The sequence below is a fragment of the Cetorhinus maximus genome, chromosome 14, assembly GCF_964194155.1.
Source record: "Cetorhinus maximus chromosome 14, sCetMax3.hap1.1, whole genome shotgun sequence".
Taxonomy (NCBI): Eukaryota; Metazoa; Chordata; class Chondrichthyes; order Lamniformes; family Cetorhinidae; genus Cetorhinus; species Cetorhinus maximus.
The window spans coordinates 19,402,172-19,424,676 of NC_135892.1; the positions used below are offsets into that span (position 1 = coordinate 19,402,172).

At 40.1% G+C, this 22,505-nt stretch overlaps 1 protein-coding gene across 5 annotated transcripts in view; it reads right to left on the reverse strand.

Annotated features, from left to right (window-relative positions):
• Window positions 1–968: 968 nt before the first annotated feature.
• Window positions 969–22,505, reverse strand: part of stxbp5a (syntaxin binding protein 5a (tomosyn)) — a 193,094-nt gene continuing 171,557 nt past the window's right edge. For all 5 annotated transcript variants that reach the window (XM_078556629.1, XM_078556631.1, XM_078556630.1 and 2 more), the window contains 6 exons: window positions 21,860–22,099; window positions 19,708–20,077; window positions 16,921–17,086; window positions 11,233–11,344; window positions 6,851–7,071; window positions 969–3,713 (listed from right to left, as the gene is read on the reverse strand). In XM_078556629.1, coding sequence (XP_078412755.1) covers window positions 3,672–3,713; window positions 6,851–7,071; window positions 11,233–11,344; window positions 16,921–17,086; window positions 19,708–20,077; window positions 21,860–22,099 — 1,151 coding nt within the window. In that variant the 3' untranslated portion in view covers window positions 969–3,671. The remainder of the gene's footprint in view (window positions 3,714–6,850; window positions 7,072–11,232; window positions 11,345–16,920; window positions 17,087–19,707; window positions 20,078–21,859; window positions 22,100–22,505) is intronic.

The window sequence follows — 22,505 nt, forward strand, 5'->3', positions numbered from 1 at the left end:
GAATAAATATTTTAAACATTACTGTGAATTTCCAATTTTAAGACCTTGCTGTAAGTTGAAAATAACTTAATTTGGACTAACCTGTTAAAATTCTTATCCTTAAAACTTTGAGGCTCAGTTATAAACCACCATCTCCTTTTGTACAGTTTTCCTATAGTGTAAAGCACCAATGAATTTTCTGACAAGTTTTACAGAGCTAATAATTTAGCATTACTTTTCTCTATTCCGACCATGCGTGATCAGTATTGTTGAGGTCCTCTCAAAGCTTTGTCTGTCCTACCACTGTTCTTAAACCACATTAAGTGGCCATTTGCAGGATTTCTGTAGAAAATTTTCAGAAACAAATTAGATTAGTTAGCAAAGCCTTGTACCAAACAGTTTTGCTTCAGAAATATATAATTTGAAATTACAAATACAGCCATTGATTCAATTTCCATCACAGCTGAATACAAAGTACAGTCGTCTTGTCGTCACAGTTCTCATCTAGTAAACCAGAGGTCATGGTAAGTTATGAAAAGCTAGCAATTGTAGGTTGACATCAGAAACAATGATCAATGACAGCGGCTGGGTTGTTGTAAGAAACCAAACTGATCTGCTAATCTCCCTCATGGAGGGGAACTGCTACCCCAGTTGGTTGGGCCTGCACATGGGCCAGCACTACATAGTTGACCTAATGCCCTCTGAGGTGACCTTGTTAGCCTGTCATTTGCAAAACAATCTTTTAGCAAAAAAAAGCACCATTACAAGGGCTCTACATTTCAAGGCGGCCCACCACCACCTTCTCAGGGAACCAAAGGGATGGCCTGTGCCAAAGCTGTCCGCTTCCTGAGAACAAAGACAGACAAGCTCAAGGTTGTGACCATTTTAGGAAAAAAAGATTTACGGGCTTAATAGTAATGGAGTTATAGAAACATGATGCTGTACAAACACCATATGAAACAAGTGCTTCGAAAACAAACACTTTCAGATTTTTCAGCTGGATTGGATATTTTAATTTTTTTAGAAAAACAATTTTCAGGAAAAAACATTACAATTTGGCAGAAGTACTCAGCAAATTCAACTTCATTAGCTTTTAATTTAACAGAACACTCAGAGACTCGATGCACATCACGGGTAACACACAAACAGCAGTTAATTTCGTGCACTTCCATCAAAAGATCAGGGAAATGAAATACAGACCCTACACTGAAAACATGTTTAAGGAAATATATTTCTCAACACATATACTTCATATTTATATATTTTCAAATATGCTGAAAAGAAATCAGTTTCATTAAAGAAATCCTGAAATGCTAATCAAGAGGATAAAGACCCTTGTGTGTGTACAACTCCCCTTTTAGGAGCATTGTGCCTTCATAATTGGGGGAGACACGACAATCCAGGCAGTAGCCACTTTATAAGAGGTACTCCAGATTTCAGTGAGATACTAGAACAAACAAAAAAGAACTGTAAACAAAAAGGAATGAAATGTCCTCCAAAATAAATGCCAAAAAAACTGAATATGAAAAGCTTGGCAACAAATGATAACACACTAGATAAACATTTTTGCACTGAAGATGACCATGGTGATCAACATTTTATATTGAATGCAGGTTAGAATTTCATCATGAAACAAATGCTCATGAATTTCTAATAGACTATGTTTTAAAAGCATAGCGATTTGCTGTGTTGATCCGGATACAGTGGCTTCTGAGGTCTGTGAACAATAGATTCTACTGCATGGGCAACATAAGACAATGGAATTCAATTACATTCCAAGCCCAGGCTTTGTTGTTAAACAACAGCCATTATCTTGAGCCAGCAGCATTCCTTCACAATCTCAGCCTTTAATTTCCCACACAAGACCCAAAATGAACATGTGCAATGATCATGAATGGGAAAGGCTGCAGACTTCACACACCAAAGCTAAAGCAAAGTGGCGTAGGCAAGTACATAAAACTACTGTATGTACAAAAACAAAGATAGAAAAAAGTTGTGACCAACTTCTCAGGTACATTCCATTTAATTTTCCAATATGGGCATTCCCAAAGTATTGCACTAAATATCACCTCCGTGTAGCACAAATGCTACAATACACCAATAATGTACAGCAAGGTATGAACAGGAATCAGAATCAGCCCATGCTGGCAGCTGACCTCACTTTCGAAAAACTTCTAACTATGTTGATATTCCATGTATTCCATGCACATAATGTTTTTCTAAAGGAGCTTCAGAGTCCTATTAATTTGCCAACTACTCACAGTCAGACTCATCCACTTCTTCCTCTCACCTCATAAATAATATTAACCTGCCATTTTTCTCCCCTTTGGTTCCAATCATATTTTTGCCAGGAAAATAGTTCTTATTGTCAACTGAAATTTGTTCCTTGAACAAGGAAAAATATTTCCATGGTCTCCCAAAGTATTCTGCAGACATAAGTCTACTAAATGCCATAATTTCATACAAGACCTAGGGAGTAATAAGGTAGGAGTTAATACAATAAGTATTAGAGTATTCAAACTGGAGTAAAATATGGCAACGTAATACTATTAATGAAAGTTAAGATTTTATTTGTATAATGGTTATGTGGACTCAAACCCCAAACCGGTGATTTAAGTTTTTTAAAAAAGGTCATTAGTTTAGATAGGATTTGCATTATTGACAAATATTTATAGTAAATGGGGAGACATACATAAACTTGCATTAACAAAAGTAACAAATCTAATTAGAATACTTTCCGTATGAGTAATGTTACAGGCAGCATCTGCCATGAAATGGATCCATATCAACTAAATTATCAGCTAAGGACAAAATCAGATCAAAAAATGTTATTCATTCAACCATCTCTGGACACATACTGACATCATCCAATCACCACCAGACAAAAATTAACATCAACCAATTATTGTTGGAGATAAACTGACATCATCCAATCACCACCGGACAGAAATCAACATTGACCAGTGTTGGACGCAAAACGACATCATCCAAACACTGCCGGACATAAACCAACATCATCCAATCAGCATGGCCACAATCTGACATCATCCAATTAGCACCAGACACAAACTGACAGCATCCAACCAGCGGACATACACCAATATCCAACCAGCATTAGACAAACAAGCATCATCCAATAAGAATTGGATCCAAACCTGTATCTTCCAATCAGCGTCAGATGCAAACCAGTATCATCCAACCAGCACTGAACGCAAACAAATAAGGTGCAAATTAATTTCTTGGGCCAGGAATGGATCATTGTTTGGATTCTCATGTCAATACTCTGCTATACGTATTTATCCTCTTGTTTTGCATTTGTTGGCATCTGGAGTGAATGCAGTATACATTTATAGCTCCATGGGTGAAACACTGGCAGAGACAATAGCACAAAACATTTGGCATGTGAAATAACACAGAAAACCCAGCACTGCCCCATGTGTCCCTTGTTCCCTGCTCAGGTCCCACACTGTGCACCAACCCACAGTTACAGTAGAAAACACCTTCATGTTGCAAGTTTTCAGTTTCCTCCTCAGTTTAAAGCAATGTGACTGAGGGAAAGTTTATGAGTTGTGCTAGGAAACAGCAGTACTCAAAGATGAACCTCCTGTCCTGCAGAAATAAATGAAGAGGGAGAATCATCTGTGGATAACCTCCTTCCAGCTTAAGTAGTTTGGTAATGTGGAGCAAGGTTATCAGAACTGGTACCACTTCTTGTCTTTGCACTTTAGCATCATCTGGAAAGAAAAGACAAAAATATTACTTCCAAAGTACAGACTGAAAGGAGTTTTATATCTTCTGAGGTGTACTCATAACTGTCTCAGGATCAATATAGTAAAATATTTGGACAAACAGATTTACTTTTGACCATCTGGTTGTGCCAGTTTGAAAGGGCAGTATAGCTATGAACTGTACAGAAAGGTATTGAGCAGCAAAGCTTCCTCTACACCCCTGTCACTTTTTCCTAGCCTTTCCTTGCTATTATGAGATGTCAGTTGACTGCTCCAAAAACCTCAGGGACACTTGCGAACAGAAGGGCAGAATACAAAAGGCAAGTTTACGGGCCTTTTGTGACAAAAGATAGTTTTCCTATGGTGCCAAGTGAACTGCAATAGCCCTGTCGAGTTTCTTGTGATAATTCAATCAATGATCTCCTAATGAGTTTTACAAAACTATTCGGGGAATGATCCAATCTAATAGAAAACAAGCAACAAAAGAGCACTTGAAAATAATGCCATGGATTATTTTATGTTCACCAGAGATAAAAGATGGGGCCTTGCTTACTACCTCATCTGAAAGATAGATTTCTGACAGTGCAGTGCCCCCTTAATATGGCACTAAAGTGTCAGCCTGGATTGTGCACTCAGGTTTTTGAAGTGGGACTTGAATCCACAACCTTCTGGCTAAGAGACAAGTGTGCCCACCACTAGGTCATGGCTATTTTGACTCTGAAAAATGCTGACCTGGCTGATCTATCCCTTACCTGACTGCTACAATTGCATGCTCTTGTGAACAATTAATTTTTCTATTTACTGTATTAAATTAGCATGCACATACAGCAGGTGATTAGGAAGGCAAATGGAATGTTGGCATTTATTGAAAGGGGAAATAAACATAAAAGTAGGGAAACGTTGCTACAACTGTACAGGGCTGGAGTGAGGCCACATCTGAAGTACTGTGTACAGTTTTGGTCTTTTTACTTAAAGGAGACAACTGCATTAGCAGCAGTGCGGACGATTCACTTGACTGAATCCTGGAATGAAGGGGTTAGCTTATGAGAAAAGGTTGAGCAGGTTGGGCCCAAAATCCATTGGAGCTCAGAAGAATGAGAAGTGATCTCGCTGAAACATAAAGATCCTGAGGGGGCTTGACAGGGTGGATGCTGAGAGGATGTTTCCTCTTGTGGGGGCATCTAAAACTAGGAAACAAAGTTTAAAAATCAGTGGTATCCCATTTAAGACTGAGATAAGGAGAAATTACTTTTCTCAGAGGGTTGTTAGTCTGTGGAATTCTCTTCCCCGGAAGGCAGTGGAGGCTAGATCATTGAATATATTCGAAGCTGAATTAGATAGATTTTTGATCAACAAGGAATTAAGAGTTATGGGGGCAGATAGGAAAGTCGAGTTGAGGCCACAATCAGATCAGCCATGATCTTATATAATAGTGGAGCAGGCCCGAGGGACCGAATGGCCTCCTGCTGCTCCTAATTCTAGTGTACTGGTTTATTTCAGCAAAAATATTACAAAATCTTAAAAGGAAAGACCTTACACTTCCTGGGCACCATACACACCATGAGGAATAAGACAGCCAAATTACACACAGAAATGCCTCACAAACAATAACGAACAGCTGATCAATTTGCTTCTGGTGCTGTTGATTGAGGAGAGAATAATCGGCCAGCACACCGTAGAACTCACTTGCTTTTCTTCAGTGCCGTAGGAGGACATTTTACATTCAGGGCAGATGGGACCTCCCTTTAGCAGCTCATCATGAAGGTGCTCCTCCTAAAATGTAGCATGTCCTCAGTACTTAAGTGTAGGCCTTGATTTTGGCCCAAGGCCTAGAGTGGGGCTTGAGCCCACAGCCTTTAGAGGCAATAGTGCTAACTGCTGAGCCAAGCTCATTCTAGTGTTGGTCAGAATGCTCAGATCTCCCGATTTTATGAAAAGGAGGAAAGACTCAAGGCTTTAAGAAAACAGCTATCACATCTTTCAGGTCGCTCAAAAAGCTTCAAATATAATTGACTGCATTGTGGTTGCTGCTGTTTTGGTGGCAAAACAAGTACTTGTTCTTAAACTGTTTAAGCAATAGGTACAAATTACAAAATTCTGATATACATATTTAAAAGAAAATTTGAATGTAAATAGTGCAAGGTTCTGTACAATTCTTATTTATTTGGCTGGAAACTACATTCTGTACGAAGATATTGATCTACCAGCAGGCACTGCCAGCTTTGCTGGATTAGCGAGATTGGCTTAAACCTGATGTTTTTGTCACTAAAGAACAACTTCAGCTGCAGCTCCTTCAGGCTTTGGTGGAAAGACCTGGAACCTCCTCCGGGACATCCTGTCAACTGATAGCAGATGACACTACGTTCCAACAATCAATGTGACAGGTACTGAAGTTACAAAATTACAGAAACCCAAAATTCTACTCTGATGACGACACAAACAATGAAGAAACTGTCTAAAGTCCTTAGTTCTGGTCCCATAGTAGGAGGTGGTCAGACTGAGATCCTTATATATTCCATCTTCAGTGCAACGGATGCAGGACATAAAAGGAAAAGGAAAACATAGGGCATGGTGACCTCAATTCCCAGTTCATTAAGATAACTAATTCCCCATGACTAGGTCAGAGGTACAAACAAAGCGGTTTCATCTAACAGCAGTTTTACCTTCAACAATAGGCAACAGCACAAAAAGGGGAGCAACATCAGCTCAGGAAATATTGAGCTTGTTGGAACTTAGGGCTGCGGGTGGGAAATCAAACTGTCAAGCCACTTTCATGAAACAGGTGGTCACTAAATTTTCCTCCAAAGTTCCCTCAGATATATGGTTGCTGCATGGCTTTTCATAAAGAAGGTATATTGTGCATTTATGTTATTTAGCTATTGAATGCTCCACCAATTATTATGTGGGGGGACAGGAGGCCAGTTAAGATAACCTGGTGCGCTAGTGGGAGAAAATGTGAAACAATGATTGAAAAGGCAACTTGTTCCTTGTGAAAGGCAGAAAGAAAGAACTTGCATTTATATAGCGCCAAGTACCTTTAGTCCTTGTTACATGTTATGGTTGTAAGCTAAGGAAACCAGAAGTTAGAGATAACACGAGAAGCCACTTGCTATAAGCAGATCAGATCACTGCCCAGTCCTTACCTCGTGAGCATGTTTAGAGAAAGTGTCAGCACTGTACATCATGGCCGCTGTCCGTTCTTCCAGCTCACTCAGTTTCTGCCCTCTTTCGTCAAGTGCTATCCTGGCCCGTGCCAGCTCGCCTGCAACACCAGATGCAGCTCCTTTGACACCTTCAATTCCACCAGTCCCTGGGATATGCTGGGCCAGGCTCCTTGAGGGTTTTCCTGCTGCAGATTCGCCAACTGGTATAAAGGAAAAATAGATATTTAGTACAGAGGCAAAATGGAGAATACAATTTTCCAAAATAATAAACGCTTAGAAGTTAAATTGTAATATGGTATGAAGCATATATCTAGTTTTTAAATTTAAATACCAGAAATATTTTCTTTTATTTCTAGTAAATTGTGGGGATTGTTGGTCCATTTCCAATGTCCACGATGTGTGAGCTGGTGTGACTGGATGCCTTTCTTCTTTGCTCCATCAATGTTCCTTAACCCTGACTTTAGAAAACCAATGGATCACTACACAGAGTAACATTTCCAGTTGACACTTTAGTCAACATATAGGACATCACTGAATGAAACAATGTATTATCAAATTGTAGACAGTTTTGTACTTTGGATGCCTATGTCAAAGAAATTAGGTTGATACTGCCAATAATATAGGATCATATTAAACTGGAGCAGGAGTATGCCATTAGGCCCATCGAGCCTGCTCCACCATACAAAATGGTTGATCAGATTGTGGCATTAACAGTACTTTCTTGTTTGTACCCCATCACTCTTGACTCCCTTGTCAATCAAAAATCTGTCTAACTCAGCCTTGAATATATTCAATGACCCAGCCTCCACTGCGCTCTGTTGAAGAGAATTCCAAAGACTAATGACCCTCAGAGAAGAGATTACTCTTCGTCTATCATAAGTGGGAGACCCCTCATCTTTAAACTGTGCCCCCTACTTCTAGTTTCCCCGACAAGAGGAAACATCATCTCAGCATCTACCCTATCAAACCCCATCAGAATCTTATATGTACAATGAGATCACCCCTCATTCTTCTAAACTCCAATGAGTATAGGTCCAATCCACTCAGCCTTTCCTCATTAGCCAACCCCTTCATCCCAGGAATCAACCTATTTTTGGTTACCAATTTTGGACCCTTGAAGCTGAGAAGATGGAGGGGGAAAAAATAGCAGTCTTGAACAGATAGAGTCCATGGCCCAAATGTGAAATGGCAACATTGCTATATAAATATTTCTAGCCAATACACCATCTGTTTGGACTGAACTGGAGTAGTCAGCATTCAGATCCAAGAGCAAAGCTAGAGTCTTCGCAAGGCTGTTTAAATAGAAATCTGAGATGCAAGTTAATTGAAATATCAGAAGAATGAAGAAAGCTCCAGTGGTGAGGGAAGCCTGTTCTGGGTCCCCTATAGCTCAAACTATTCATAAACAATGAATAGTATAAAATGTGGTGCTGATAAGTGTTCAAGGGATTCTTGTGTTCCAGTGTTCCAGATTTGAATCGTTTATTGCTTGGTTTTGCCAACTCCCAAGTTCTGCCCGTTACAAACTGCAACGCATCCAAACCTAACGACCTACATCCTCAGCTTATTGTGCCCTTCAACTTTCATCGACTTTCTATCCCAAGCAAACCCCTGCCCTCTATGACCTTATAACTTATCCGATCTCCTCCATCCCTATACATGCGCTCCAATCATCATAATGACTATACTTATAAAGGTCTTTACTTGCTGTGAAGGGCTTTGAAACATCATGAGATTATGAAAGCCTCTACATAAATGCAACTTGTTCTACTTCTGACCATGTTTGTGTTTCACTTTGTTTTGCTCCACCCTCAGTCACAGAGCTTTCAGCTGTCTTTGCCAAACTTCACTAGAATACCTTCCTTAAAATTTTCTGCTTTTCTTCTTTGAAAGCCTGCTCAAAACTTATCACTTCAATTTCCCTTTCCATCAAAATCCTAGTCTCATCCACTGCTGTGTGCAGTTATCCCTCTGTGAAATACTTGGTTTGCAACGTTAGTGCCATGCTTGAGCCCAAGATGAGTTTGCGAGTACAAATCCATGCCATCACCAAGGTTGTCTATTTCCACTTCCATAACATCACCCAACTAGACCCTTGCCTCAGCTCATCTGCTGCTGAAACCCTCATCCATGGCTTTGTTACCTCTACATTGTATTATTACATTGCACTCTTGGCCAGTCTCCATATTCCACACTCCATAAACTTAAGGTAATGCAAAATGCTCCTGCCCTGCCCTAAGTCCCATTCGCCCAAGCTCAAAAACTCACCCGAGCTCAAAACCCTGCAAAACCTCATCCCCTCTTTGTAACTTTCTCTACCCTACAATCTTCCGAGACATCCACGTACCTTCAATCGTGCCCTCGTGCGCATCCATGACCTTAACCATTCCACCACTGGTGGCTGCGTCTTCAGTTGCCATGGTCTAAGCTCTGGAATTCCTTCCCTAAAACTCCTTGCCCCTCTACTGCTCTTTTCTCCTTTGTCCTGGCCAGAAGACGGGAAGGAAAATATATATCTATATCAACCTGGCTACTCTATAAAAGTATATATATTTTTAAATGGACAAAGGCTTTTCCCCGACTAGCCATGACTCATACCAGAGGAATTTCTAACCTTCAGAAACCAGCTAGGACCTTGTTATCTTTAAAGAGGCGCTAATGCCCCTGTGGCTGCAGAAAATCAAACTGCAAAGAAATGCACCAACACCCTTTATATGTCTAAGGCAGAGCTCCAGCCAACAGAGGCGATATATCTGCAAGTACAAAGGGACCCTGACTCCTCTATTAAAACCCCTCAAGATTCCAGACCTGGGAAAATACATCCTTTGCCCAACATAAAAGCAAAATACTGTGGATGCTGGAAATCTGAAAGAAAAACAAAAAATGCTGGAAAGAACTTTGAAGAAGGGTCATACGGATTTGAAACGTCAAGTCTGCTTTTCTCTCCGCAGATCCTATCAGATCTGCTGAGTTTTTCCAGCATTTTCTGGTTTTTTTTGTCCAACACCTAGGGGGTCACATGACCCCCCACCAAGCTGCTAAAACCTGTAATATTGCCATGTGGAACTGAACCCAGACAGTCTACCATTTTATCATCCAACAGGTAGCACAGAAAGAGGTCTGTCCAAGTAAATTGCCTGGCCCTTGTCTACATTGTGAACTACTAGAATATTGGAACTTCTGTACCCGTGCCTTCAAGACTAATTAATCTCCACGTGCCTTCTCCCATTGTGGAAGTCCTCGCTTCTGGAAAGACAGATCACCCTGCTGCCCTCCGAAGGAATACCCTATTGGACTTTTGATCCTGGGCTCACGTGAAACCACAACTCTTATTTTTATTGCGGTCTTGCCCTGTACCCCTTTCATTCCCTTATCCCTCTTTTATTGTCTGAGTGAAAAAAAGGGGTGTACGTTGTGAAACCCCTTTCCTGTGTTGTGTCTGTGTGTAAAATAAACAAAACCTCTTATTTTACCTTATCTTGAGTTTGATGTGGGGTTATTAAATAGAGGATTGGATAACTCAAAACTGAAGGGTTGGGAAAAACGCCACCACTTATAAAGGGAGAAATCATAAATACCTTTCTACTTATGGGTAGTGAGGGGGGAAATCAGGACTGTTTAAATTAATCCCCCTCCTGTCTCTAACACCTTTAAGGCGCTCTTTAAAACCCAGCTCGAAGCCCAAGCTTTTGGTCATCTGCTGTAACATTGCCTCAGTGCCAAATATTGTTTGACGAAACAAAAACTGTGATGTAGCTTGGGATGCATTAAAGGCGTTGCACAGATGCAAGGTGTTGTTTCTTTAGGGCAATAGATTACATTAAATGTGTTGAAGGGCAAAGTCTTGTCCCTAAATCAGAAGTAGTCACCCATATTATATCCCACATTAATTCTATTATCCTTGACCTCTTGAACTCTCATAATTTCCTTTGAATTCTCATAATTTCTCTATCACCCTGTCCTAATTGTTGCCCTCCTATACACGATCTTCCATGGCCTCCCCCACTTCTCTAAATTTGCAATCTTGCACTCTGGTCATGTTTGCACTTCCCATCATTCTACTTCACCCTCAGTCGTAGATCTGAGAACCTAGCTCTGCGTTCTGCTGGAGCTGATTTCACAAATCACAAGGGGAGCCAATATTCCATAGGGATATTGTTATGCCTAATAGTCTTTTTGGGCCTTCATTTGCTTTGTCTTTACGCGATAAAACTTCTGCATTGAAGCAGCCTAGGAACAGGCATTTTGCTCACCAGCATTTTTCCTGCTTGCAAGTCAAAATGAGAAAGATCATAAACAATCCAGCTAAGGACACAGCTTTAAGGACTGAAGTCATCCTATCATTATCCTGTTGTACTTACACAGCTCTTCTCTGTCTAGTGACTGGGCACCTCCACCAAACAAGCCTTTAAAGAACCCTCTGTTTGGAGCTTCTGGTGTTTCCACAGGAGTAAACAGTTCTCCTAGCATTTCCTGGAATAAAGTCAAATGTTTTTCACTTAGAACCTTTTTACAAAAACTGAGGACATTCAGTTGAACAAAACATTGCATTGCTAACTATAGTCACCTGTTGAAAACACTCCATAGGGAAAAAAATCCTTCAATTCATGTTTGCAGTATGAGTTTATCCCCAGCCTTCTCCAGCCATGCTCCCCACCACCCCCTCCAAACAACTGTACAAAGTCATATTTTGAAGTGAACCTTTAGTGTTTTGAGTGGATAAAGCAAGCTTTGAGCTGTCTGAATGCTATTAGTGCAATGCAAAGTTTGGATAAATCCCTGAACAGTAAAACAATGTCATACACATTACATGCCAGTGGGTGAAAGGTGGTCATTACACCTCTGAAATACACAATCAGCTGCCATCTCAGCAGGGGTCAGGTGAGACCCCGCCAAGCCGTGTATCTGGGTTTTCCATCGAAGATACAGTAGCTGGAAAGAAATAACCACCCATCCCCAGCCCCCAAGGAAATTCCAGGCAGAGTGATGTTGTCAAAATTTTCCACTGCCTTGAGCTGACCCATCCAAGAGCCATCCGATTAAATCTGATCACATTAGACATGAATAATGCACTGCAGTTGGCAGTTCAAGGTATCTACCAAAGGGAAGGATTTGTGGAATTCAACAGATGCTGGTACTGACTGCTGGTCATGAAGCTCAGGATGATCTAATTCTAAGGAGTCCTGAATAGACTATGATCTGAGGTAACATCAGTGGAACAATTAAAACTTGATAAATCAGTCCTAGGATTAGGAAGAATTGAAAGCATGAATCAGTAAAGCACTTCTCTGGAATGAGGACACCATGGCAAAGGTAAACAACAGTACACAAGATTTGTCTGAATGTAAAGCCGTGAAATATCAGAGTGGCAGCAATTAATCTGAACTGCTGCAGCTCAAACTGAAACATGCAATTTCTGCACATTTTTATGGGGACTGAGCCAAGAGCCATCTCTCCTGCTAGATGCTGATGTCACCAGAGAACCTTGGCTTTTGTATGCAACAACAACAACAGCAACTTGTAGTTATATAGCACCTTTAACCTAGTAAAAAGAATCAAAGCATAATCAGTCAAAAAATTGAGAGAGGAGTCAAGGAGATATTAGGACAAAAAATAAATCAAAGTGACTTTATCTGAATACGCGGAGCATCCACAGTAAGACAGATGAACTAGTGGCACAAATAGACAAATGGTTCGATCTGATCGCCATTACAGAGACATGGTTACAAGGTGATCAAGGTTGGGAAATAAATATTCCAGGATACAAAACATTTCAAAAGGACAGGCAGAATAGAAAAGGAGTACAACCCCTGATAATAATGAACCACATATTAGTGAGAAAGGACCTTGGCTCAGAAAGTCAGGAAGTAGAATCAGTGTAGGTGGAGATTAGGAAAGCAAGGGTCAGAAAATCCTGTTGGGAGTAGTTTATAGGCCCCCTGACAGTAGATATACCTTTGGGCAGAGCACTGAATAAGAAATTATTGGAACCTGTAACAAAGGCAACGTAATAGCTGTGGGAAACTGTAATCCTCATATAGACTAGGCCAATCAAATTGGCAAAGATGGTCTGGAAGATGAGTTTCAGAATGCTTTTGTGACAGTTTCTTGGAGCAATATGCTGTGGAACCAACTAGAGATAAACTATTTTAGGTCTAATTATTGTGCAATGAGGCAGGGTCAATGAGTATTATCATAGGAAAATATCCACTGGGAAACAGTCATCATAATTCAATTGAATTCCACATTAAGCTTGAAAACAACATACTCCAAACACAATCAAGAATCTTAAACTTAAACAAAGTCAATTATATAGGTATGAGGGGAGAGCTGGCTAAGGTTGATTGGGTAGATAGATTAAAGGACATAGTGATAAATATACATTGGGAAACATTTAGAAAACAAGTCAAAATATTTAACAAAAATACATTTAAATGAAAACCAAAAACTCAGTGAGAAAGATCCATCCATGGCATACTGAGGAGGTTAAAGGTAGTATTAGATTAAAAGTGGAGGCTTAAAATGCTGCAAAGAATAGTAGTAAGTCTGAGGATTGGGAGTTTATTTTAGAAACTAAAGTGCCACCAAACTGTTGATTAAAAAGGGAAAAAATAGAATGAGAGAGTAAACTAGCCAGGAAAATAAAACCAGATAAAATTTTTTACAAGTATATAAAAAGGAAGAGTGTATTTAAAGTAAATGTTAGTCCCTTAGAAGCAGAGAGGTGAGAAATTATCATGGGGAATGAAGAAATGGCAGAGATACTGAAGAAATATTTCGTGTCCCTGTATTCACAATAGAAGATACAAGTTAGATAGCAGAAATAGCGGGTAACCTTGGGGCTAATAAGAATGAGGAAATTAAGGTAATTAATGTCAGAGAAAAAAGCACTCCAGAAACTAAAGGGACTAAAATTTGACAAATCCCCAGGACATGATGCCCTACACCCGAGGGTTCTGAAAGAGATAGAGAGAGATGCTGGCTACGATTTTCCAAAATTCCCTAGATTCTAGAATGGTGTCAGCCAATTGGAAATTAGCAACTGTAAAACCGGTATTCAAGAAAGCAGGGAGAGAGAGAGCTGGGAACTAAAGGTCAGTTAGTCTGATATCAATAATCCAGAAAATGCTGGAATATATTATTAAGGAAGACTTAACAATGCGCTTAGAAAAGTCTATTATGATTAGGACAAATAAAAATGGTTTTACAAAAGGGGAATCCTGTTTGACAAATTTATTAGAGTTTTTTGAGGGTGTAACTAGGAGGGTACATAAAGGGGAATCAGTAGGCGTAGTATCCTTGAATTTCCAAAAGGCATTCAATATGGTTCTACACAAAAGGTTAATACACAAGACAAAGGGGGAGCTGGGGTTGATATATTAGCATGGATAGAGAATTAGTTAATGTGTTAATTTCAATAATCATATACTGAGAAAAGGATGAATCTGAAGCCAGTCTTTTCTTTAAGCTATGTTTATTACCAAGACAGCCGAGTAATGACGCATATTCCTCTTGTTACCCCCAACACCCAGTGTGAACTGGTTTTTATACTTTTGCAATGATTCCCTAATCTTTTCCCAATTGGGGCAGCTGCTCTTAATTATCAACTTAAAGCATGCACTCTATTGCAGCATGATTCCAACATTAACAAAAGGACTGGAAACAGAGAGTAGGGATAAGAGGGGCATTTTCAAGTTGGCAAGCTGTGACTGTGGAGTGCTGCAAAGATAAGTGCTGGGGCCTCAGCTAATTACAATCTATATTAATGACTTCAATGAAGAGTCAGAAAGCAATGTATCTAAGTTTGCTGACAATACAAAGCTAGATGGGAATGCAAGTTGCGAAGCGGACACAAAGAGATTGCAGAGATATACAGATCAGTTAACTAAGTGGACAACAAGATGGCAGATGGAGTATTACGTGGAAAGTGAGGTTATTCACTTTGGTCATAAGAATAGAAAAGCAGAATATTTTTTAAAAGGTGTGAAAATGTTGACGTTCAGAGAGAGACTTGGGTGCACTGGTGCAAGGAAAGCAAAAAGTTAGCATCAGGTAATGCAAGCAAATGGGAAGGCAATTGTTATCTTGGCCTTTTTGCAAGGGAGTTGGAGTACAAAAACAAAAATGTCTTGCTACAATTGTACAGAGCTTTGGTGTGACCACACCTGGAATACTGTGTGCAATTTTGGTCTCCATGTTTAAGGAAGGATTATACTGGCATGTTTAAGGAAGGATTATACTGGCATTAGAAGCAAAGGTTCACTAGGTTGGTCTTTTGGATGAGGGCTGTCCTATGATGATAGGCTAAGTAAATTAGGTCTGCATTCTCTGGAGTTTAGAAGAACGAGAGGTGATCCCATTAAAACATTTAAGATTGTGAAGGGGCTTGATAGGGTTGATATTGAGATGTTGTCTCCCTTGGCTGGGGAATCCAGAACAAAAGGGCAGAGTTTCAGCATAAGGGGCTGATCATTTGGTACTGAGATGAGGAGAAGTTTCTTCTAAACAGTCATTTGGTAGTACAGAACTTGAGAAATGCTGAAAAAAGACATTTTGCCTAAGCTTTTCATCTTGCACTCATCAGGACAATCTCAAGAATGCCAATATCAGGGAAAGCAACAAATTTACACTGTATGAGAAAAGAGTGCTGATTGGTTGGCAAGTGGACTCAGCGGTAGAGACATTGCTATGGCGAATGCACCAGTTAATGGTGACTGACAGTTAACTGCCAATCATTGTTTGAAATTTAAACCAGGCAGCTTGACTCTGATTGGTCAAGGCATTGCCCTGAGGAATGAACCATCAAATAGCTATCATTTATTTTGTTTAGCTGAAACAGGTGCAATGTGTGTACATGTTCTTTCTGTCTGCAAAGAACAGGGCCCTGTGTATTAATATATGTAGCTTCTAGTACATGCAAATATGTGTCACACTGTGAGCCTGACTGACAATCTTAAATTGGTTGTTAGCATAATTTTTAGCACACTGAGGATTATACAGCAAATGTTGTCCAATCGTGGAATCACATCTAATGTTGGACACTGTTTTGAGTTTTGCAAGCATGGGCTGGTTGGGTACAGTCTGTACCTTGCTCATTGTGAACAGCAGAAGAGACATGCTGTTGATACGATCTGCCAGTCTTTAGGACATATGGCCTACACGCCTAGCATCACACTGGCACTGATAGATCACAGATCACATTACTCATTTATGTGATAGGCAGAATGCCTTTTTGGCTTTAAGGCTGAGAAGACTAATTATTGATCCCTCAGGGAATCAAGGAATATGGGGAGCAGGTAGGGAAGTGGAGCTGAAACCCAAGATCAGCCATGATCATACTGAATGCTGGAGCAGGCTAAAAGGGCCATATGGTCATCTTCTGCTCCTATTTCTTATATTCTTACATTAAATAACCAAAAGCTTGGTCAATGAGATAGATTTTAAGGAGCATCTTTTAGGGTGGAGATATAGAGAGAGGGTGAGGTTTGGGGAATAAATTCCAGGTCTTAGGGCCCAGGCAGTTGAAGGCACAACTACCAATGGTGGGGTGAAGTAAATCAGAAATGCACAAGGGGACAGGGATGGAGATTTTTAAGACAAAAAGTCAAGTGCAGAGCTAACCACTGCTTGCTGACTGAGGGGTGCTTTAGCGTGAATTGGGGTATGGGAGATATCATTGGCACCAGTCACAAGCAGCCTCTATTTTATGAAATGTCTCTCCTCACATCACAGTGCCTCTTCATGTCCTGTTATTAGGCCAGCCAATATACAAGAGAAAACGCATTGCTGCTGTGCAGGTGAGTGGTAGAAGTGCAAAAATAAACTAACTTATTTGTGAATCTGGAACAAGCCAATAGGTAGGGTGGTTATAACACTTGCATAGTGAATGTCAGAATAACGGCTGCGTCCAGTAAGTCTCGGATCCACTTTGATATAGATGACATGCAAATAAAGAAACATCACTGAGAACAGACACTCTAATGTAAAGGCTGGCTTCTGCAGTACCATTTTCACTGCATGGAAATGCAACAAAATTCAATGATCCTCACCTGCAAATTCTCACATGTTCCCTGACTGTAAGTGATGCGCTGGATCTCAGTAGGGGAAACCAGATATAGCGCCTGCCCGTTGTTGGTGAAACAGAAAGTACGAGCTATTCGCATGTCCGTCAGTGGCAAATAATTGACATCCAGCAGTGGCCTAAGGCTGGGCAAGCTTCAAAATAAAATCAGAATAACATGGTTAAAATAGTGTGTTCTCTTATAATGCTCTTAGTGTATTATATATAAAAATAATCCCCTGTTGAAGATACACCAGCTGTATACAAATCACCTATACAGATATATTGTACTATGTACATGTTCCCTATACCAGCTATCCCACATACACTGTTCTATTAAACACCTTACTACTTGTATGAAATATACTGTGCTTTATCAGACCTTTATTTTTTATCTTTATTTAGACCTTTATCAGAAGGCATGTTCCTGACTTGCCTACCCAGCAGGCACCGAGAGTTATGGTTAGAAAACCTTGGCCAAAAGTTATGCAATGGCCATATCTGATTAATGATGCTTAAAAAAAGGGCTTTCTTATTTTCCACTATGGACTTTATCACTGTGACCTCAATTATAGTTCGATGAATGACAATCATTCAAAATACACGATTTCAAGTATGATGCTGGAGGCCTTGAATTAGAATAGTGGCAACATAGTACTGATTATAAAAGAACTCTGAGCTTTATATAACATTCCCTCATTACAACAGAGCTGCTATTCAAGTCACCCCGTATATTATCATGATAGCCTAAGGAAGGACTTACATTTTTAAACTGCAACAGCAAATATGACCATTTTATAAATTTATTCAGTGCAAACCCTAGAATCATGGAGCATAGGAGGCCATTCAGCCCACGATATCTGTGCTGGCTATTTGAAAGAGCTTTCCAATTTGTCCCCGAACTGATGGAAGTTCATCGACATGAAACGTTAATTATGTCCCCTGTCCACAGCCTGACCTCTGACTGTATCCAGCATTTTCTCTATTTTATATAGAATCGTATTCCATGGAGTTAAATTCATGAAAAAAATGCTTTCCATCAATACTATCAGAATCACTACATAATTCACACATTATTTTATGTACATTTACATAGCACCTTTTGCATCCTCAGGACTTCCCAAGGTACACTAGTACTGCCAAATCCCTTAGTGCTTCAGACCCTAAATCGTCCCACTGTTACCAACTTTCAGGCTGAGTGCAGGCAAGTCCCAGGACCCACAATGTTCCCAGGCCATTACATTACAACCAAACCACATAAAATACACAGCAAACTAAATTTTATATTCCATCCATCCCAGATTCCCTTCCTGTATTACTGCTGTATCTCAAAACCACACCCTGAAACTAATCCACCATCCCACCTATTGATGGGTTTCCAAAGACAAGTAGAAGAAAAATTAAATATACAAATAAAGGAACATCCTTGAGAGCCAATCTCAACATAAAGCAACTCTAGGCGATTATGCTTAATAGAATATTAGCAGCTTTCTGACGGTTTTGCTTGGTGAATCGGACAGTGGGCGCTTGGGTGTTATGGCATGTAACCTACAAAACATTATCAGGCTGACTGGTTTATGGGAATTTATGGGATGAGAACAGAGTTGCAGCTGAAAACCTAGCACCAGCACAGGCATGATGGACCAAAGAGGCTTGCTCTGGGCTGTATTTTCCATGAATTTTCCCTTCAGTAAATGTTGGGAGTAGAATGAGAATGGGGAGGCTCCTGTGACATTGGAGCCACTTGTGTGGGCATTTGTGGAAACGTAATCTGTATTTATAAAACAACTTTTAGTCTTCAGGATGTCCCAAAGTGTTTCACCACCAAAATAGTACTTTTGAAATGCAGTTGTTTTGTAAGAAACAAGATGGCCAATTTGCGCACATTCAAGTCCTGCAAACAGCAATTCAGAAAAAATTCTTTCATGTGAAAACTGCTGACAAGGCCAGCATTTGATGCTCATATGCTCATTTTTAATTGCCCTTGAGAAGGTGGTGGTGAGCCACTTTTTTGAACTGTCTAGGTACATCCAGAGTGCTGGAAGGGAGTCCCAGCGACAGTGAAGGAACAGCAACATAGTTCCAGATCAGGATGGTGAGAGACTTAAGAGGGGAACTTGCAGTTGGTTGTGTTCCCATTCGCCTGTCCTTCTAGGTAGCAGAGGTTGCAGGTCTGGAAGGTGCTGTCAAAGGAGGTCTGGCAAGTTGCTGCAGTGCATCTTGTATACGGTACACACTTGCCACTGTGCACCAGTGGTGGAGGAAGTGAATGTTTATTGTGGTGTATGGGGTGGTGATCAAGCGAGCTGCTTTGTCCTGGATGGTGTCAAGCTTCTTGTGTGTTGTTCATCCAGGCAAGTGGAGAGCATTCCACCAATGCTATAAATGAACAGGTAATCTGTATTGGCAGTGTTTGTTGAGGGATTGTTGCTGGTCAAAAAGCAAGCAAGACCACATTTCAACTTATCGACCGAAAGATGGTTCCTCCAGCAACACAGCACTGATCAAGTACTTGGAAGGCATAATCTGCTGTCTCGAAGGCGAGAGCGTTACAACTGAGCCGAGCTGAAATATGCTGAAAATTTACATTTTTTAAACAAATTATACAAAACCAGTAACAACCAATTCTTTCCAATAAAACTCATTTGAGTACAAATTTCCAATATTCTTACAAAAGATTCCCAAGTTCTTAACAAATTTTAGTTTGTGCATTGTGAACACTATCATGCATCTTGATACCACCAGTTAATTCGCGCTTAAGCACAATGTGAGTTACCTGAACGTCATGATATGTCCATTGGCACAGAAGCATGCAAGGCAGATGCTCCCATTCAGTCCCACAATATCAGCACGAAGAACAAACGATGTTTCAGTTATGTTGTGTTTATAAATACAGTTTTGGGATGGCAACGAGATAACTTTTGCCTGTTTTTCTGAACATATCACTGTGTATTGGGTTTCATTTATCTCCTGAGAGGATGAGGGGGAGACAGACACTGGCCTCAGTTTCCTACATTTATCCTTGTCGTCCTTCTCCTCTTGTACATTTGGTTCTCTCCAGGGTTCGTGAGCTGGGTTGATGAGGCTTCCTGTGGTGTCCAGAAATGCCATTCGCAAAATTGCCCCTTTTAGTCTCAATATAGTCCCTGTAGAATACGTAAAAAATACTGTAAAGGGCAATTGAGTTACATCATGTAACACAAATTCAGCAGTGTAGACTGTACAATTATGATTTTCAGTTACAGCAGCTACTTTTTCACCACTAGATATACACAGAATGAGAACAGTAAAATACTGCAGATGGAGACATTCAACAGGTCAGATAGCATCTGTGGAGAGGGGAAGGTAGAGTTACCATTTCGAAACGATGATAAATTTGTCAGGCGAAAGGTAACTGACCTGAAATGGTAACCCCAACTTCTTCTCTCCAAAGATAACAAAGCAGACTAAGGCTGAAGAAAGCACTGAAGAGTCGTCATAAGGACTCGAGATGTCAACTGTGTTTTTTCTCCACAGATGCTGTTAGACCTGAGTTTTTCCAGCACATCTGTTTTTGTTTCAGATTTCCAGCATCCACAGTATTTTGCTTTCATCAAAGCAAACTAAGTGTTTCTTCTTTAAAATTCAAATCCCATCACACAGAAGCTGTACTCCTGCTGTCACTTTTAACATGATCCAGTTCACTTAACAAGGGTGACATTAGATCCATTAAACATCTGCCTGCTGTGACACAACACAATTTGCATTGCACCTGAACCTGGCTGAATGACAACATGTATTCAGTGGGCAACAAAGTTGGCAAACTGTTGGCAACTAGTATAGTTTGGGTCACAATTTGCCATTATACAACATGAGCTTTAAGCAAGGCGAGAGAGGAAAACCAAGGAATTATAAACCAGTTAGCCTAAAATCAGGAAAATACCAGAGTCTATAATTAAGAATAGGGTGACTGAACACACTGAAATTTTTCAGCTGATCAGAGAGCCGGTATGGGTCTGTAAAGGATAGGTCATGCCTGACTACCTGACTCAATTTGTTGAAGCGGTAGACAGGGGAATTTACGTGAGTGTTTTTATGTAGACTTCTGGGAAAAAAAATTGATAAAGTCCCTCATAAGAGACTTAGCTAAAATTGAAGCTCATGGAATTGAAGGCAAATTATTGATTTGATTAGGAAATTGAGTGAGTGGCAGGAGAATAGAGAGCAGCTACTCTAATTGGCAGGTGTGTTGGGGCCTCAACTATTCACTGTATTCATTAACTTAGATGATGGGATCGAAAGACATGTATTCAAATTTGTGATGACACAAAGATAGATGACATTGTAAGCAGTGTAGATGGAAGAGAAATTGATAGATTAGGTGAAGGGGTAAAACTCAATGGAGGTTATATACTTTGGACCTAAAAAGGTTAGAACAGGATGCTTTCTAAATGGTGAAAAGCTAGAAACAGTGAAGGTCCAAAGAGACTTGGGATCCAGGTACATAGATCATTAAAATGTCATGAACCAGTGCAGAAAATAATCCAAAAAAAACAAATGGAATGCTAACCTTTATACCCAGAGGAGGAGAATACAAAGGGGTAGAAGTTGTGCTACAGCTATTTGAAGACCCGATTAGACTACACCCAAGGTACTGTGTTCAGTTCAGGGTACCAATATTCTCTTTAAAATTTAATTGTTGTGCATGGCCAGTCTTTTTTAGTGTGCATTTCCTTTAAATAGATCATTCAACCCAATAGCTGTGTGCCAGTTTTTGTGCTCCACACAAAACTCCTCTTTTGCTTAATTTCACTTTAACAACAACTTGCATTTATATCATGTCTTTAACACAGCAAATTGTCCCAAGGCACTTCATAAAAGCATTATGTCCTTCAATTCTTTTATCTACAATGTCTTTATACATGAAATGACTGTACAAATGCTCTTACCACTGGGAGACACGATGACTGGCTGAGTAAGTCTCTGCTCTCCTCCAGGTGGCAGATTCAGTACAATGACCAGTACAGTGCCAAGTGTAGTCCCTACCCACAAGCATGGTGATGTGCATGTGTCTGCCTTTCGGGTGTAAGTCTCACAGAAGTGAAGAGCTGTGATCGCCTCTCGGGACTCCTTGTCGATGCTGGTAACACTGGAACTGCGGGAACGGCTGAAAGAGTTGTCTCTCACATCTGATTTTGAAACATGAGAAGTAAAATCCTTCATTCAAACAGATCAGAGCACAGATCAGGGTATCTGAAGCTTAAATTATTTGGACATAATGACTCAGAATTGGACATTTTAAATTTCAAATAAATTTGTTCCCACTTAATTGATTTGTTGACATAGAAAGTTAATAGTCAGATCAGTTAATCCACATGTACTGGGAAAACCTGATGGTAGCAAGCATGCACCATTGGGACATCAATTCAGTCTCCAAAGGGCTGCTGAAATCATACTCATAGAAATGTGCTTCTCATCCTTATTCTCCCCAACATTTTGGCCCTTTATTTTCTCTTCCCCGTTTCATTGAATTTTGAAGATATGACACATCTACTTTATGAACTTGTATAATTTGATGACTTTGTGCACAAGGGG